General features: G+C 33.6%; 4 protein-coding genes across 5 annotated transcripts; 3 read left to right on the forward strand and 1 right to left on the reverse strand.

Moving 5' to 3' along the window:
• The first annotated feature begins 163 nt into the window (after positions 1–163).
• Positions 164–4,774, forward strand: LOC103830100 (glucan endo-1,3-beta-glucosidase 12). Its single transcript, XM_009105809.3, has 2 exons — positions 164–4,475; positions 4,559–4,774. The coding sequence occupies exons 1-2, from the start codon at positions 3,298–3,300 to the stop codon at positions 4,605–4,607; spliced, it is 1,227 nt and encodes a 408-aa protein (XP_009104057.1). The 5' UTR covers positions 164–3,297; the 3' UTR covers positions 4,608–4,774.
• On the reverse strand, positions 4,517–15,248 carry LOC103830101 (protein CPR-5). 2 transcript variants are annotated; one of them, XM_009105810.3, is made up of 5 exons: positions 10,828–11,343; positions 6,377–10,416; positions 6,103–6,159; positions 5,991–6,026; positions 4,517–5,867 (listed from the first exon to the last, which is right to left on the reverse strand). In XM_009105810.3, exons 2-5 carry the CDS (start codon positions 6,539–6,541, stop codon positions 5,088–5,090), a joined length of 1,038 nt encoding a protein of 345 aa, XP_009104058.3. In that variant the 5' UTR covers positions 6,542–10,416; positions 10,828–11,343; the 3' UTR covers positions 4,517–5,087. The 2 variants fall into 2 exon arrangements, 1 of the variants encoding a protein (XP_009104058.3); XR_004449381.1 differs by lacking the exons at positions 4,517–5,867; positions 5,991–6,026; positions 6,103–6,159 and adding an exon at positions 14,415–15,248 and having other exon boundaries at positions 10,010–10,416; positions 10,828–14,243.
• LOC103830103 lies at positions 12,166–12,729 on the forward strand. Its single transcript, XM_009105812.3, has one exon. It carries the CDS (start codon positions 12,223–12,225, stop codon positions 12,502–12,504), a length of 282 nt encoding a protein of 93 aa, XP_009104060.1. The 5' UTR covers positions 12,166–12,222; the 3' UTR covers positions 12,505–12,729.
• Positions 15,249–16,281: 1,033 nt separating the features above from the next.
• Positions 16,282–18,701, forward strand: LOC103830106. The gene has a single exon (XM_033275765.1). It carries the CDS (start codon positions 18,150–18,152, stop codon positions 18,537–18,539), a length of 390 nt encoding a protein of 129 aa, XP_033131656.1. The 5' UTR covers positions 16,282–18,149; the 3' UTR covers positions 18,540–18,701.
• Positions 18,702–18,761: the final 60 nt, after the last annotated feature.

Here is an 18,761-nt window from a genome sequence, read left to right on the forward strand (position 1 = left end):
ATTAATAGATATTGATATTATATATTAATATCATTTAAATTAAATTATATACTCTATAAAAAGATACAAATATTTTGATTTCAAAATTTGCATTCAAAAATTATTGAAATCTTAATATTTTAATTTTGAATTTTGTATTGATAAATCTTACATTAAAAGTTTTGTGATTAACGGTTTAAATAATTTTTTTTACAGAAAATTTACAAATGTTAATAAAATCATATGAGTAGGAAGTGTCAATAATAAATATTTATATGAAAATATACTATATATCTATGTCAATATCACAAAAATTTAATTTTATACCATATAAAGTAAATAAAATGATTGATATGATTTATTTACCAAAAATGAATGTAAATAAACAAAAGGTTTGGTTTCGATTTATGCGCTTACTATAATTTATATACTTTTATATATACAAATTATTTTTTAAATAGATGGCTTCTAATATGTTAATTGATCCTGACAAATCCAGAAATACACTTCTTTAAACCGAAGTGATTTTTAATATTTGAAGCACTATATAAATTATTTCATTCAGATTAAATATTTTAGTCTTAATTTTTATTCCTAAAAATATTTTAATGAAATATCATGACAAGATTTCAATCACCTCCTTTTGAGTTTGTCGAAGAATGAGAGATTCTGTCATTCGTCTAATATTTGTTTCTCCTTAATATCCTATCTAGCTATTATAATTGTAAGAATGAGATATTTGAACTATTTATTATTGTAGGAATGTAAGAATGAGAGATTTTGATCTTAGATATGTATGTGGAGTGATACTAATTCTTACAGATGTACATCTTTTAAAAATTGATACTTTTGTAATTCATCGAATTCACAAGAAAAGTTAAACAAAGAAACAAACTCATATCAGTGAAATAGAAACGAGAACGAAATCACAATTTTGTAGAGGTAGAAAATGAAATCATTTATAGAGAGTCAATAGTAAACAAATCTAGAGCAGAAAACTTAATCCCCTTTTGTCATTTTACAATCGATGTATCCTATCTGATTTTTGTGATTTGTATCAGCCGTAAAACTTAATTTTTGTTTGTGCATATGAAGTCTTAAAGATAATTAAAATGAGCTGTAATATGTTAACTCTTCAACGACGATAATACATTTAAGAGACCAATATTCGTATTCGTTATTTTAGAATCGATAAAGATTGTAGTGTTGCAAAATGTTATAACCATTTAATGTACAAATATTAGTATAAAAACTCACTCCGCTCATGCACGCGGATTATCATCTAGTATATATTGAAGAAGGATTAAGTAAAATATATGTAAGAGTATGATCATAAAGTTGCATAATATTACATGCCATAAAGTTTAGATATTATTAAATGTCCTACAACTTATAATTGGTCACATTCACCAATAGCAACTGCTTCATCACACTTGGCTTAATTTCACCTTGCTCCACCACGATACGGTACTGCCATAGTTCCGGGCGAAGAATGGTTCGAAAACGACTTCGAAGCTGAGGATACAGATCGATTAACTAGACTCTGTGGATGTTGTTGAATAGTAGTTGTTTGCGTCTCTGAAGGAACATTGCTTCCCATTTCTCTCGTGCAGCAGCAGCAGATATTCCCCATGACTGAGTGATGTAAGACTCTAAAAGTGGTGTACCTGTCCGGATTTTATACTAATTGTGTTGTGTGGTTGGTGAAAAACATTTGTGTAAAGTTTGACTTTGGCGGGATTATGTATCAGTCATAGTCAAAGTTTGCTTTTTTCTTTGATATTCTAAATTTGTAATAATTTAATTTTAGTTGAACAAAAAAAAAAGAAAAAAGTATCTCACTACTTATACAACAAAATCTTTTCTTAAGAATTTTAGATACATAAGATCTTAGACTGGTACGATCCACAAGGCAAGCTACCCAAACCATTTATTAAAACATCGAGTTTAACTGGATATTTTAATTTATTTTTTCTTCTAATATATATAGATAAATAAAATTGATATAATTTTATTGTAATACTCAAGTTATAAATGAAGAAAATCAAAAGGATATAATTTTTAATCAAAACTATTGAACTTGATTTCAATAAACACAAATACAAATTAGTATTTTATATACATAAAATGGAAGGAAATAAAGTTATAAACTAATTAAGAAATCATTGTGATTATTTCATTTCAATACATTTATTTATTTTATTTATATATAATATTTTACAGCCTAATATACTATAGTTTTTTATGTTTATTTTGTTGGTTTGTAGTGAGACAAAATTTAATAGGGTCAATAATGTTTTGGGTTGGGATCACTATTGAATCTATACAATTATAATAGAAGATCCTTTTTAGGTCTCCTTCTATTTTGCAAGTATTTAAAGTGTCATGCCGTTGCTCATTTAAAATAGTGTTGTTTGGAAACAATAGTAAGTTAGGAAAAAAAAGTAATGTGCTTATGCTATTAAAAAAATTGAAAGTTTATTACATTATGTTAAAAAGTAATGATTTTATGTTACTTGATATACATATTCAAATCAAAATAATAATTTATAATTGATTTATATCAAAAATTCATTCAAAAATATACATATATTCAAAATTTGATTTTTACCAACATATTTTACAATAACCATTATAAAAATATTTTCAATATATATAAGAAAAATACAATACAAAACTCAATTTCAAACATCAACTTAAATTATGGTTCTTATATTTCACATTAAAATTTAAAAATATAATATATGTGATTGTTTATATGATTGTACGTATAAAATATTATTAATTATAAGAAAACTTATTTGATGGTACGTAAAAAATACGATTAGTTATATGATAAAATATGTAACCTACGATGACATATTTATGATATATAATAGTGTTTGTAACCTATGATGACATCTATCTAAAAAAAATGAAACCCAAACAGATTTAAACCAAATCCGAATGAATGGGTATATGAGCACACTTTTAACGATTTATTTATATTAATATAGGTGGGGAAAAGAATGAACCAAAATTCGTCAAACCCAATTAACTCGAGCGGTTGACAAAAAAAAAAAAACTCGAACGGTAAAAATAAAAATATATATTTACAGATAAACCGAATAAATGTATATTGAATGAACCCGAAATTAATTGATTCGGTTGGTTCAATACCAAACTCTAAACCGTAGACTACCCTATCGAGTATACACCATATCACAGCAGATTACTAACTACCGTAACAGAATCATCCCGCTCAATCTCGCACTTCGTCTTCTTCTTCTTGGCCACTCTCAGTTTCTGATCGTCTCCACTCTTCCACGAAAGCAAGCTATGAAGATTCTCAAGTGCGATCTCTTACTGATTGTTATCGCTGTAACGGTGGTGGTACTGATGGCGCCGCCGACGATCTCCGCCGCGAAGGTCGGAGTAACCTACTCCACTCCCGACTTCAGCTCTGGATCCGTCGAAGTTTCTCCAGAAAGAATCGTAGCAAAGATCGTTTCTATGGAGATCGAGGCGGTGAGGCTTCTCGATCCCAACCCGGAGACGATTCGCGCCTTCGCCTCCACGAACGTATCTCTCTTCCTCTCTGTTCCCAATCCACTGGTCCCGATGCTGGCTTCACATCGTTCGCATGCGTTCGAGTGGGTAAAGCTCCATGTCCTTCCCTTCCACAATCGCACCAAGATCTCCATGATCTCCGTCGGAGACGACGTGAGTTTGGCCGATGCTCCGCCGCCTCTGTTTCTCCTCCGGGCAATCCGAAACGTCCGTCGATCTCTTGTGAATCTTGGAATCGAAACGGTTTCTGTATCTACGACGTTTTCATTCTTCAGCATCATCCCATCGCCTTTCCCTCCTTCGTTGGCGCGTTTCGAGAGCCCTAACGGAGACGTGATCATCAAGCCGATTCTGGAGTTTCTGGAGAAAACTAACTCTTCCTTCGTGGTGAAACTATACCCATACTACATAGACTCCTCGGTTCACTCGGGGTTTGCCTTTTTCGAAGATCCGTTCAGCTACGTCGACGATTCTTCCATCATCCAAGTTCGCTATGGTAACCTATTCGATGTGATGGTGGACGCGGTGGTGAGGTCTCTGGCAGTCTTGGGTCACGAGAGCCTTCCGGTGGTGGTGGCGGAGACGGGTTGGCCGAGCTGGTCCTCGAACTCTAGTGAGGTTTATGCTACACCAAAGTGCAGTCAGAGATTCCTAAATGCTCTTGTTGATCATTTGAGAGCTGGAAAGGGAACTCCTTTGAGGAAAGAAGGCGTTTCAGAGGTTTATATATTTGAACTCTGCGACAAGCAACAAAGCGAAAGGACATGGGGTCTTCTCGACTATCATCTCAACACCAAAATGAACATCACTTTCTTCCTGGATGATATACCTGAGATTGAGAAGAAGAGTATACAACTCAATTACTTGGTTATTGTATGCATGCTCTTTCTTGCTGTCATTAGTACGGTTGCCACTCTGACCTGTTGCAGTAATATTGTTAGCGCTTGGTAAGTGTGGTTATTACTATTTACTCTTCTTGTTTTATAGATTTTTTTTTTTTTTATGATATTCCTGATTTGATTTTGTACAGGAAGGGGACGCCAGCTAAGCGCGAGCGTAAGCAGAAGAAGCAATACTAGACTAGTCTAGACTCGCAACAAAACTGATGTTCAGTTGTACTTGGGATATTACACTTCATTCTGTACACATTTTATCATTTTCTTCCACCTTTTGTCAATAATGGTACTATGTTTTTGATGGTATTATCACCATAAAAATGATATACAAATGGTTGTGACTTGTGAATGGAAACCTGTTCTGTGTACGCGGCGGAATTGATTGATGTTACCAATCAAGCAAAACTTAATTGCATTTCAAAAAGCAATTTTTTTTTTCATTTCATTACGAGTTATAGTGCTGCGTTTTATTTGCTTTTTCACATATTGAAATAGTTACTTTTAATAAGATGGAGGATAGAAGAAAAAATTGTCAGCCCACGGCAATCTCGGTTATAAGAGTGCAGAAGTTTCGACAACTCACACAAAAAAAAGCCCAAAAGCTCAAAAATTACAAGATAAAAAAAGTCCCAAATGCAAATGGTAAAAGAAATAAATAAATAATCAAAGATTAACTGCAGACGCGAGGATTGAGAAGTGTGATGTCCACCATTCACCAAACTGATCTCCCAATTCACCAACCGTTGCAAATGGCAAGAAACCGTTAATCAGAGGAATAACCAACATAATCGCTACAAGTAATGAACTTGCCCGTTCCCAATACGGAACCATAGTGCGTGTTTTGGTTTCTTGAGTCACATATCGTGGACCGTACACTAGACCAAACATAGCCAAAGTGATGGTATCTGCAACGTATCGAAGAAGGCAAACCGTTGCCCAAAGAAACAGCCACAGTTTGCCAATACTGTCCAATGCGTCCCCCAAGTACATATCCAATAAACCGTAAAAAATACCTCCGAGTAAAAGAAGGCTATAAGGTGCTCGCGTGCTATGTTTTGTACCTGGTGAACGATGGATTATCAAGTAGGTGACTACGAGGATCACTAAGATAGCGAAATAGATCTGCAACCAAAATGGTTGCCGGCACATCAACATGTTTTCTTTCATGCATGTTCGTGTGAAGGCACGTGAAACATATAACATCCACGCCAGAGCGTTGATGACACTTGAGACGAGCCAATTCATGATGACTGTGCTCATCTCGGCTTCCAGTTCGGTTTCATATGTTTGGTCGTCGGCGTCCAACCTCTCGGTTCTGAGTGCAGCTTCAGAAACGCCCATCTCTAGCTTGGATTTCTCGACAGAATCATTGGTCACTTTAAGGATCCTTAGGGTACTGTTAAATGATCTCTCTCCAAATGAACCAATCCTAGTACCGTATACCTGTAATCACATCATTGTAACTTTTAATAATGCAACCACCAAAATTTAGCAAAAAAAAAAAAAAAAATTGCAACCAGAGAAAAAATTAAATCCAGGATTTTTTCTTTTGTTTTTTTGGCTTACATTGGCTAAAGATTCTTTGACAGCAGAAGCATAAATCTGCAAACCAAACAAAAAAAAATTAAAAAAATAAGAAACCAAAAATAAGAGTACTTTGAAAATTCATAGTACTTACCAATGCGAGATCAGCCACATCTGTATTCTCATCGGCAGCATTCTTTTTCTCAACAACCTAAAGAAGAAGAAAACACAAGAACAAATCACTTTTAAACAATGTACTTTCGAATCATAAACCTTGACTAAAATACATATCATTGATTGTTTCCCAAGAAAACCTAATTAAAATATTTAGGTCAAACAATCATTGATATTTTAGACCTAAAGAACCAAACTTTTTAGCACAACTTTTTAACACAAAAACGCCATATAGAGAGGGGAATTGATCGAACCAGAGTGGCAAAAGCCGCAAACGACATGCCTAGAGCTAAGGCTTCGGCTTTCCGTTCCCTAACGTTTCGTCGAGCCATACCTAACCGCGTTCGCAGTCTATTAGCAACTCTCGGAACCCTTCGACTAGAATTCGGATTAGCTGTAGACGCTTCCTCCTTGTCCATTATCTGTTTCTTCCTTTCTCTTTCTCTAACGCCGATGTATCGTTAGTGTATTTAACAATAATATACATACGTTTTTGTAGGGGTTTGCCTAATTTTGTGTCTATCCTTAAATCTTTTATTTTATGATATTAATGATATGATCCTAAAAATATAGGTATGATTTGAATAAATACTATTTATGATTTATAATTTGAAAAAAATATTTCTCTTTTTTTTTCGAAAACTACACTTTCACTTTCTTACATGTGATCAGATATTTTAATCCTAGTTTTACCTTAACAAGTTTAATGTAGATGATGTTGTAGGATCAGTTTAATAAAAAAGGAGTATTCAATGTGATTTCATTTTACTATTATTCGTTGTAAATATTAAACTCTAACCAACATATTTAAAATGTGCAATATTTTAAATGGTTCGTTAATGATTTATAATTTTTTTGTTACAATCAATACCAACGATTTAAAAGTAGATAAGATTTAAATTATGTATTTTTGATTTATCAATTCAAATATATCAAATTTTAGAATGATTTACTACTGATTTGAATATATAGCAAAATATTTATAACGTATATAAAAAGGTTGAAATCTGATGGATACGTTCCTTTTCCATTGCAGGAAGAAAACTAGAGGATGAAAAATACAACTATAAGAAAATGAAAAAAAGTCAAGAAATAACAAGACTTTCAACTTATATTAGAATACAACTTCCTCTAAAAACAATCGTGAGTATTGTCATCGTGAGTGGAAGCAAATTTTTCAAAAATACAACTTCCTCTGATCTCCTGAGAATCAAAGATTTCGATTTGGAAATATAAGAATTTGGAGGTTTTTTTATGTTTTTGAAACGACGTCGTTTGGGGTTTAACAGAAATTATAACAAAGATTAATCCCGTCTAGTCGATTTGTTAATTGAACTAACGACATATTAAAATTGGTTTAATCAAAATTAATTAAAACTTTAAGTAGTTTGTCAAGATAAATTAAGGCTTTAAATGGTCCATGAAAAAATTCATTATTTTTTCAACCAAATCTGAAAGTTCGTGATTTAAATGATTATTTTCCCAATACTAAAATATTACTTTATACAAATATTCCTAAACCTACTATATGCTTAGTTCAACATAACATATTATAGGATTTTTATATGATGTCGATGGAATTATGAACAAAAATATATAGTAAAAAAAAAATTCTTAACGATTTAGTTTTGTAATTTTATTAGTTAATCTAATCCTGATCAGATTATGGTTTGGTTTTGTCAATATGCTTTTTATTGTAGGCCTATTTATTAAAACCATACAACGAAGCCTTGCGGAGCCTATGATTTTTCGAATATGCCTTGTCTGGTTCTTTTTTCTTTGTGTGGACTTTGTCTGGTTTTGTTATAATTGTAGCCCATTAAAAGATTATGGTTTAGATTAAAAATTTAGGTCAATTTTTAAGCTAGCTGACCTATATAAATCAGTTGACACAAGAAAATCAATTGACAATAGTATATTTGTTGTAACAGTTATATAAGTTCACTGTGATCGTGTCACGATGTGACATTTGTCATGTGTATGTTACGTGACTTACGTCTAAACAAAAACCCATACATTACAATTACAGATTTAAAGTCCAGAAATGTCTTAAAAGAAAGTCCTAAAAGTCGATGAAATTTGTCCATCCATCGAGATTATGCTTAAAGTAACGCTTACGTTTCAAGCTGACCTTTTTCCGGTTTTGCCGCAGTCAAAAATACGCGGCGACTGTTTGGTATGGTGTACCCCAGTCTGACGCGGTTTCATTATTTTTCCTATTAACTGTTTGAAAGGAATCTGCCAAGAAAACGCTAACCCAGATTCCTTTTAAATAAAACGATAGATTTTCTCAGAATAAGTTTATCGGTTTCTCCTAATTTCAACCCTATACTTTTATATATAGACTAGGTAGAGACCCGCGCCTTGCGCGAAACGACATTATACGGATAAAATAAAATTCAAAAGTTTAAAACAAAGAATTATGTTGTTTTTAGACCTAACTGTCTGAACTGGGATACACAACTCAATTTTTCATATATGGAGCGGAATTGGTTGAGTTCTATAGATATTAAAATGGGTTCATAGATATATGGTTAGGCCGACTCTCGTTTATAGGCAGAAGCGATGGGTAGCTTGAAGCAGAAGAAAGTCATATTTGAAGCTTCTTCGATAGAGTGAGACAGTCCCTTTTGAACCCTTATCACTATATGGACCTCTTACCCCTGATCCAACAAATCCTAGTTCTCTTGCACTGCTTTGAAGAATGGTCTATATGCTATGTCTCTGATCAGAAAAACAGTGTAGCACAAGCCATTGCAGAAAGTGTGGTCACATGGGCTCGTTCACAATCGTATGTTGGGTCTGGTAGTCCTTTGTGGCTTGATCAGCTTATTCAGCAAGAAGCAGGAGATTAAACTCCCTCCTCCTCCGTCCTCAGGGGGCTCTAAGTTGCTTCCATTCTCTATTTCTCTTCTATTAAGAGTGATGTGGTACCTAATGGTACTTGTATTTTTCAGCTTTTATTTCTTTGTTTCTCCCTCAACTTTGTCCTCTTTGGACTTTTAAATTAATAAAGAACTTCAGTGTTAAAAAAAAAATATGGTTAGGCTTGGCCCATGTTAAAATTTAAATTTATTAAGTGGGGGTATTCAATTCGGATATCGGTTTGATTTCGGTTCAATTTTTTTGGTTTTCGGTATTTCGGTTTATAAAAAATAGCTACCACAAATTTACTTTCGTTTGGCTCGGTTTACATACGCTCGGTTTACATACGCTCAGTTTTCGGTTTATTTAGTTTTATACCAAAAAAAACATAATTTATCTATCTTTTAAAATATTTTATGAATTTTACTTTATATGATTAAATATCGGCTTTTATATAACATATATTTTGGTTTTTAGATAGCCTTATTTATTTATATTTTACTATTTAAAATAATTAGTAAGCATATTAAGTTAATAATTATAATATTTTATAGGTTAGAAATAATAACAAAAATTATTAATCCATAATATTATAAATAACTAAACATTAGCACACATATTTGTCAACAAAAAGGTAAAAAAATTATGTTTTATTTAATTAGATAAAAATGAAACATAACTTTGAACTTAAAATAAAATATTAAATTACTAAAATAAACATTTTAAATATGAAAATCATACAATAAAATAAATTATGTATTTATTCCCAATTATCTTATATAGTTTACATATAATTATACTATTGAATTTGAATTGATCAGTTTATTCGGTTTGATGGGTTTATATACCAAACCATATCTATATATCACAGTTTCTTAAAAATGACATTCATTCGGTATTATTCATTCATTCGGTATTATTCAGTATTTACCAAATCCAAATAACTTTCTCTATTTCTGTTCGGTTCGATTCTAATTGGTTCGGTTTTACCAGATTGAACACTCATCCTATGAATCATGGTATACTTCGAATTATTTTGATTTAGATATTTGTTACTTGAAAATGTAATATATAGAAATAAAATGAAATTACTCAATTTTATGTAACTAATTATATAAATACTTTCATTTAACATTCCTAGCTGGTTCCCAAGAGTTCATCACAGTAGTATTAGTATCTGAAGCAGGTGGTGGCCTTTCCGCAAACGACCTCCGATGGTCCGACCATTTCTAAAACCACACGGCCTCTCAAAAGCTCTAGAAGATTTGTTGCTCATCTCCCACGTACTGCACCTCCAGTCCACATATTAAAAGGAATCTATCATCCCTGCAACTCCTGGTATATCACCAGTCTCCAAGTAATGCTGATGGTCTATAGTAGTCATTTTCAAACATCCCAGCACTGGACCGAGAAGATGTGTATTTATGACCTTCAGAAAAATTGAAGACAGAGGAAGATTAGAAGCTCTGCAATCACTATATTGGCCTAAATATAAATATAACATCTGAAACTAAAAAAGTATCTCATCTCAAAGTCTGGACTTTTAGTGCTGAACAAAAACATCAGAACTATCATAGCACATCAAGTGATTTTCCTAAGAGACAAAACAAATTCCTTAAGGCCAGTAGTCCAAACAGGTATTTCAAATCACCATAAAAATAAAAGATGTAATGAACCCACAAAAAATAAGACTAATTGTCATCCAATAATAATAATTTGCATCAGACATTTATCATCACATATACATAAGACGGTAAGTCTGCAGATACGTTTCAACAGCTTGAACATATATTGAAAAGCATGAAAGATCTTGATTCTTAGATCGAAAAAAAAGACTTACCAAGTGATTAGCAATCCCATTCCTTCCCTCTCCCCAAATCCTTCTCCAACCATTTCTCCCTTTCTACGCACCTCTCCCACTCCTCGCACCTCCATTAGACCCACATGCCACAACATGTCAAAGCCCTCGAACCTCTCAATACCGTCAAAACCCCTGCGACCACCGTCCCTCCTCCACTCCAAACCCCCACCACTGTCATAACCTGCGACGCCGGCTCCCAATTAATTCCGTCTCGTCACCTCCATCTCCTTCACCAACTGCTCCTCCGCTCTCTTTCTTCAACTGTCCTTCTCTCTGCCCACCACATCGCCTCCCTGATTCACACCACTCCTTCTCCGCGGCCGCAACGGCCTCTCAGAAACGTATTACGTTTCTTTGTTATTATATTTTTTAGACTTCGTTTATAAGTTGTTAATCATATAACAAAGTTTACGTCTAATATAATTTCCCTAGCAAATTGACATTGGACTAACTAATTTTCCAATTGATTCTGATCATGCCACCTCAGCGAAATTATGTTCTAATTAAGCGCCACATCAATAAGCTTAATTTGTAAATATTACAAAATATAAGGTTACTATTTTTTAAATGATTCTCAATTAATATATAGAAGATATAAAGTCCAAAAGGTTTTCAATAAATTGATTTTTAACTCAAGTTTTTTCTATTAAAGTTTACAGAAACTATTACAAGGCAATTGTAAAACCGAAAATTTTACATACTTACTAATATACACATCTGACTGTTCAACTTATATTACAGTAGATTATTTTATTAAAATCTACACCTAATGATTTTTCTTGCATCTTCTACTTTGTAAATATATTTTCTATTAATATGCATTAGTTAACATTTTTTTGGATTTGAAACCTACATTTCTTAATGTAAAAGGATTAATAAACTCTAAGTCAGACTACTAAAATAAAAAAAAGCTTCCACAATAAATTTAAAATATGTATCATAATGTTGTTTTTATCTGATACTCCATATTTATTAATTTATATTACAAATGAGGAAAATCTTAAATTATTATGAACATTAACTAAATAATTACTTGTTGACAAAAAAAACTAAATAATTACTTATGATGGTATAGTAAGATTATTACAATGAGGTAAAAGCAAAAGAAAAAATAAGCTTGAGGAGCAAATATGAAATAAAATAAAACACAGAGCAAGCAGGAAGAACAAAGCCACTCAAGATAAGAAAGCTGAGACTTTCTTGCACCGTATAAATACCAAGCAACTTGAAAAAGTTCATTCATCATTGTTATCGTCTCCCGTCTTTCTCTCTCTCTCTACTCTCTTTTTTTTTTTTTTTTTTTGGTCAATCTCTCTCTCTACTCTCTATAGGGAGAAAGAGAACACATAATTAAAAAAAAAATATCTTCAAAGAATGGGGAAATACGCGGAGCTGTTGGATGCAGGCGTGAGAATAGCCGCTAGGTTTCACTCTCACTGTCCTCAAACGGCGCGTCTCTATTACCATCCTCCTTCCGACAGCCACCACCATCACGGCGTCACCGACTTAATCGGAGGTGGGGTTTTCAGTGGGTCGGGTCAAGATTCGACCGGGTTGGTAGGTGGGTTAGGAACCGGAACTGCTGCTAGTTGCGGTCTCAAGTCTTCTCAAGGGTATGAAGACGCTAGAGATCTCTTGTTATTCTCTTTTGTCTGATTTATTTCTCCAAAAAATGAAAAAGAAAAATAATTATTATAACTTTTTGATGAGCCAAGTTTTTATTTTAATTTTATTTTTCTGTTTGCTTTATTGATTGAGACAGCTGTTCTTATGAGGTTACGTGATACATTTTGTTTCTTGCATGTTCTGTAATGGTACATGTCTTGTTTTGTATTAAAACTAAACGATAGAAGAAGACTCATGATTCAACTGTGTTGTTTACAACCAGATGAGTAAAGATTCATGTCTTTGTTTCGTGCATAAAGAGTTTGGGATCTCTTCACAGTTTTAGCTGACTCCATCCTTTCAACGATCCATACAAAGGTTGAGACTTTTTGAAACCCACAATGTCTTGGATCTCTATGCATGGTGATACAACTTTGGCTTTGTCAGACACCATTTCCTTCAGATGCTGGATTCCATAGACGCATACGCTCAAAGATTTCTTTTTTGGCGCGTCTACCTTTATGTATTCGTCAAAGAAACCTATCAACTCTTCCCTTTTTAGCTCTCTCAGCGCTGCCACCTAACCACAAAACAATACCCCCAAGAAGCTGTGTTAATAGCTTGAGAGCTAGCGTAAAAGTGTTACACTCATATGGTACCTCTGCGTCTCTACGGTTGAACTTGAGTTTCCCATTTTGAATCTCTCGCCAATAAAACATAGATTCCTCGTTCAAGTTTTTCAACTCTTTACTGTAACATCTTTTAACTTGTCTCAAAGAAAATATGCAATATCAAAGCAGTATACTCATCATCTTGATCACAGTATCAATATTTATGTTGTGAAGTTTTGTGCATGGTTAGAAGGGAGCTACAAGAAATGGACAACAACTCTTTCCACTTCAGCTTTCTTATAGAAATTAGGCAATTCAACTCTATGCTAAAATATTTGTGGAACTAAGGCTCATGGTTTCATCAAAGAATGATGTATGTATCCAATCTTAACATGTTCCTGCTTTCATAAACCGGTTTTCTATAATTTATGAACCATAAAACCCAAACCGACCAAACGAAAGCCGATCTCAAAGAATGTTACAACAACACAACAGCAAAAATGTTACAATCACACAAATATTTAATCAGAAAACTTCCATGCTTCTCTAAGCTATAGAAGTACCACGATGATCCTTATCAATATGCTTCAATAGCTCCCCCGGTTCCCGAAACCCTTTGCTGCATTTCGGACAAACATCAACCGTAACTTTACCATTCCTCTCCTGCGTTTTCTCTAGATTGCCATCGCCGCCACTCGAAAACTGTAACTTCTGGCTAATATCGTTACCGAGTTCTCTGATACTTGCTTCCGCGGAAGCTAAAAGACTAGACCATCTTGAAGATGATGAAGCGGGAGCTTCTTTTGTGTTTGTTGTACTCAAGAAACCCATGAATGAGAAACTAGATTCAAGCTTCTTAGGTCCAGAGCAACTATGGTCAGGCCCAAACCGATGTTTCAAACAATGCTCGATAGTACAATCTCGGCATTTTATAGTGTTGGAGAAGGTTAACAACTCTCTGCATCTTGGGACAGGACATTTCTTCTTCTTGACAGTTTTCTCGTAGTTTGATGGATCACAATCTGTGTTCACGTGTTTCTCCCAAGTAATGTTTGGATCTTCGTCAGGGTTTAACCGAACTCCTTTAGCACATAACGGACAGATAACGACCGTTACATCTCCTCTGTTTCCTTTCGGACAAGAGTGTTTCATGTAGCTACGATGATCCAAACAAAACACCTGCAATACAATTGTAAAAAACAAGATTTCTTATATATATTGATAAATAAATATTAAAAATATTTTTAGCATCAAAGTCTTCAAAATGTTAATGATCAAATTCTTTAAAAGTCACAACATTTCAAAAATCAAAACAATATCGTAGAATCAATAGGAGAAACATATAGGAACCTGGATGCAGCGATCGCATGTGAAAGGCAAGAAATCGATCTGCTTGCAATAATCAACGGAGCAGTGTTTCCCCAGATCTGGAAACTCCGGAGTCCCCATTGAGACAGATGATGTGTTGGACAATGATGTTAGAGAATACAAAATAATGGAATCATCAAGAAAACCTCAGAGATTCCGAGGATTTAGATTTAATACTAGAAGACACGCAGAACCGGGGAAGAAAGAGTTGTAAAGGAAAGTCAACGTGATTCCCATCTTCTTCATCTATTTCAGAGTCAATCATTGTCTTGTCTTCCTTTCCGTACCAAAATTAAAACTTAAACTGGGCTTTAAGGCTTCATAAACATTTTCATTATTGGGCTCTCACCTTCAGGGTGTGCGATACCCATACCAATATTTAATCAATAAATATTAAAGTTTTGGTTTCATTCAGTTAAATTATTAAGTTTCAAAATTAAAAAGAACTGAAGCAATTAGAAAATGATAAATCAGAGTAACTCAGAAAGTCTCTTGAATGAAAATCATTTCTCATATTTTTCCTGTTCTTTCTATTTTATTTTAAATATTTAGGCCCTGTTCATTTGTACATCTGGAAGATGCATCCAGATGGTCCATCTAGATGTCTCATCCAGATGCTCCATCTGGGTGTTGTTCGTTTCTTCATTTCGTCCATGCATCTAGATGAATCATCAGAATGCAACTATGTTCGTTTGCTTTTTATTTTTTAACTTCCATCTGCATCCAGGTGAACTTGTTGATAAAATGACTAAAATATAATTTTTTACGTTTCGGCAGAAAATTAGCATTTTTACGGTTTTGACCGAAAATATTTTTGCGGTTTTTTGAGGAAATGTGTTTTTCGCGAAAAAGTGCATTTTCCGGTTTTGGCGGGAAAATGCGTTTTTCCGATTTTGGCGGGAAAATACGTTTTTCCGGTTTTGGCGGAAAAATTTCATTTTTCAGTTTTGGCGGTAAAATACATTTTTCCGGTTTTGGCAGGTTTTGGCGGGAAAATGCGTTTTTCCGATTTTGGCGGAAAAAAATTTATTTTTCAGTTTTGGCGGTAAAATAAATTTTTTCGGTTTTGGCAGGTTTTGGCGGGAAAATGCGTTTTCCGGTTTTGGCGGAAAAATGCGTTTTCCGGTTTTGGCGGAAAAATGCGTTTTCCGGTTTTGGCGGAAAAATAAGTTTTCTTTGCGGTTTTGGCGGGAAAATACATTTTCCAGTTTTGGCGGGAAAATACATTTTTCCGGTTTTAGCGGGAAAATACATTTTTCCGGTTATGGCGGAAAAATACATTTTTCCTGTTTTGGCGGGAAAATATATTTTTCCGGTTTTGGCGGGAAAATATATTTTTCCGGTTTTGGCGAGAAAATGCATTTTTCGGTTTTGGCGGAAAAATGCGTTTACCGGTTTTGGCGGAAAATTTTCATTTTTCGGTTTTAGCGGTAAAATACATTTTTCCGGTTTTGGCGGGAAAATACATTTTTGCGGTTTTGGCAGGAAAATTGTGTGTTTTCAGTTTTGGCGGGAAAATGCGTTTTTCCGGTTTTGGCGGGAAAATTCCATTTTCTGGTTTTGGCGGGAAAATTATGTTTTCCGGTTTTGACGGGAAAATTGTGTTTTTCGGTTTTGGCGGGAAAATATATTTTCCCGGTTTTGGCGGGATAATGTTTTTTTGCGGTTTTGGCCGGAAAATGCTTCTCGGAGTTTTGGCGGGAATATCCGTTTTTTGGGTTTTGGTCGAAAAGTGTGGTTTTACTGGTTTAGCCGAAAAATGTGTTTTTATGAAAATATGTGTATTATGTTTTTTTGTAAAAAAACGCATCTTGCGGTTTTGGCGGGAAAGTGTGTTTTTTCGTTTTTGCGAGAAAATACATTTTTTGGTTATAGCGGAAAAATGTCAATGCAAAAAAATAGAATTTACGGTTTGAAAATAATATTTTAATTTTAAAATGTCATTTTTGTCATTTATCATTTTGGACTGAACTAGATGCATCTGCATCCAGATGCACCATCAAGACTCACCTTCATTTGAGTGAGAATTTGAGATGAGTTTTTTAAAAATTCAGCTGGGTGATCTATCTGGATGTAGCATTATAATGCACAAAACGAACATCAATTTACATCTTCACCTAGATGGATCACCTGGGTGAGCAAACGAACAGGGCCTTAATACATAAATAAACGAGAGATTCAGTTGTGGATAATCTAGATTTTTATAAGTTGTGGACAATTCTTTTTGATATTTATCCTTCTTCATTGTTTATGCCTTTTCTAGTGTAGCCAGGAATCACTAGAGTTTTTAAAGTTGTGGGAGTAAGAATTTTATAATTTTTTTTATCAGGTCACATTCCCTTCTGTCTGAGTTTCTTGATTTTCTTATGATCAATAGATATTTTGGTTTCATATCATTTTCATTATTGGACTCTCAGCCTCAGGGTATAAGCAATAGTGAAGTATCTGATCAATAAATATTAATAATATTAATTTCATTTAATTAGAATATTAGATTTTAGATTAAAAAACTGAACTAATTATAAAGTAATAATCTTTTTAAGAATATTTCAAAAAAAATGTGAGTTACTCGAAAATCATTTCTCTTTTCTCTTCTTTATTTTCCTTTTCCTTTTTATTTTTTAAAATTATTTTAATATCTAGATAATTCATGAAAACTCTCATTATGGATGTTTTCACTAAATTTTTTTATAAACCATCGATAATTATTTTGAATATTAATTATTTTCATTTTTAAAGACTTTTATAGTGTAGCCAGAATCAATAACTTTTACAAGTGGTTAGTTGTTAAAAAAATCACATTTCCTTCTGTCAATTGTTGAGAAAATTCTTGATTTTCTTATGATCATCAATAGATATATTGGGTAGTGACATTTTTCAATACTGAATAACATTATTGAGCTGACACATTGATATATAACAACATAAGAAGATGCAGAGATACGACAAGATGAACAAACCCCACCACTGATATCACGTGCCAAAACTTTACAGTACGAAAAAAGCCAATCTAGGCCACATAAATCTAGATCAGCTACTCGTGAGTTCATAGATAAAATGAATCTAGAGATATATCTCTATATTTTTTATCAACCTAGAGATATATTTATATGTGTTCATGATGGTCACATTTTATTTTGTATGAATAAATAATGTTTGAACTGAGTCAAAGGGGCTCGATGGAAAGACAACAAGCAGACGAGAAGTGTCATGTCGACAACAAAACAAACACCTCTTGGTTTGCCCATATGAATGTGATTTTGTATTTACACAATTTGATTGTAAAATTTACTTTTATATATGATTTTATTATTAGTTTTTAGTGAACTGATAATATAAATAATTATGTAACTGATTACTATATATATATATGTTGACCAAAAATAATGTATATATATTTCAAATTTTAAGTGAGTCAGTGATGTAAATATCCTTTAAATCCAATGTATATTTTTGCCTACGACCCAAGTGAGAAGAAATATATATAGGGAAAAACGTACTCATTCAATTTAAAAGAAAAAATACTCTCGTAATTACAATTCAACCGTTGGTCTTAGAAAAGTGATGGTTTTATTTTTGAAAATTTATTATTTGTTATCTTATTATAAGTCGATATAATTGGTAGTTTAACCACACATTGCACTTATTCCTTGTAACTTGGCTCCCACAAGCTCACCTGAAAGACTCTCACTCTCTCCCTCTCTTAAGCACTTTCTCATGTTCGGAATTACGGCAAGACATGATGACCAACTCGGCACCGCAACCATACCAAACACCATATACATGGACCCACCTTCCCTAGACCAGCCGTGCCACAACTCAGACCACCGTTCAATAGAAACCTTAGTCGTTATCTTAGCTGTCATCACCATTTTATCCGTCTTAGCCGGCATCTTTGCTAGGCTTTGGGGCGGACGCCATTTATCTGACAGCGGAGACCACCACATCGAAGGTTGGGTGGAGAGGACGTGCCGTAGCTGCATTGATGCTGGAGTCCCCACCGTCGCTGCCGCTCCTCTTCCACCGCCTCCAGCGACCACAGAAATAGTGGAAGAGCAAAGCAAGCCAACAGCCGCGGGAGATCAAAGCAAGAAGTTAAAAAAGTGAAGTAAAAAAGGGTGAACCTAAATTCTTCAGTTTAGCTCTTAATTAACCTCATGTAATCATCGAAAAAGTGAAAACATTATGTAATCTCAGTAATTTTGAAGACATCGTTTTACTTATTATACGGACATTGATTTCGGAATTTCCACAGATGGTTTATGATTATTATTTTTGAAAAAGAAAACATAAAAAAAGGAAAAATTCATGTCAACTTTTATCTGCAAA

The sequence above is a fragment of the Brassica rapa genome, chromosome A07 (assembly GCF_000309985.2).
Source record: "Brassica rapa cultivar Chiifu-401-42 chromosome A07, CAAS_Brap_v3.01, whole genome shotgun sequence".
Lineage (NCBI taxonomy): Eukaryota > Viridiplantae > Streptophyta > Magnoliopsida > Brassicales > Brassicaceae > Brassica > Brassica rapa.

Bases quoted from the DNA above. Each gene is read 5' to 3' on its own strand.
- LOC103830100 (XM_009105809.3), top strand. From the start codon at position 3,298: ATGAAGATTCTCAAGTGCGATCTCTTACTGATTGTTATCGCTGTAACG. The intron at 4,476-4,558 runs GTAAGTGTGGTT...GATTTTGTACAG, and splicing joins AGTAATATTGTTAGCGCTTG to GAAGGGGACGCCAGCTAAGC.
- LOC103830101 (XM_009105810.3), bottom strand. From the start codon at position 6,541: ATGGACAAGGAGGAAGCGTCTACAGCTAATCCGAATTCTAGTCGAAGG. The intron at 6,027-6,102 runs GTAAGTACTATG...TTTGGTTTGCAG, and splicing joins ATGTGGCTGATCTCGCATTG to ATTTATGCTTCTGCTGTCAA. The intron at 5,868-5,990 runs GTAAGCCAAAAA...ATGTGATTACAG, and splicing joins TCAAAGAATCTTTAGCCAAT to GTATACGGTACTAGGATTGG.
- LOC103830103 (XM_009105812.3), top strand. From the start codon at position 12,223: ATGGGGAAATACGCGGAGCTGTTGGATGCAGGCGTGAGAATAGCCGCT.
- LOC103830106 (XM_033275765.1), top strand. From the start codon at position 18,150: ATGTTCGGAATTACGGCAAGACATGATGACCAACTCGGCACCGCAACC.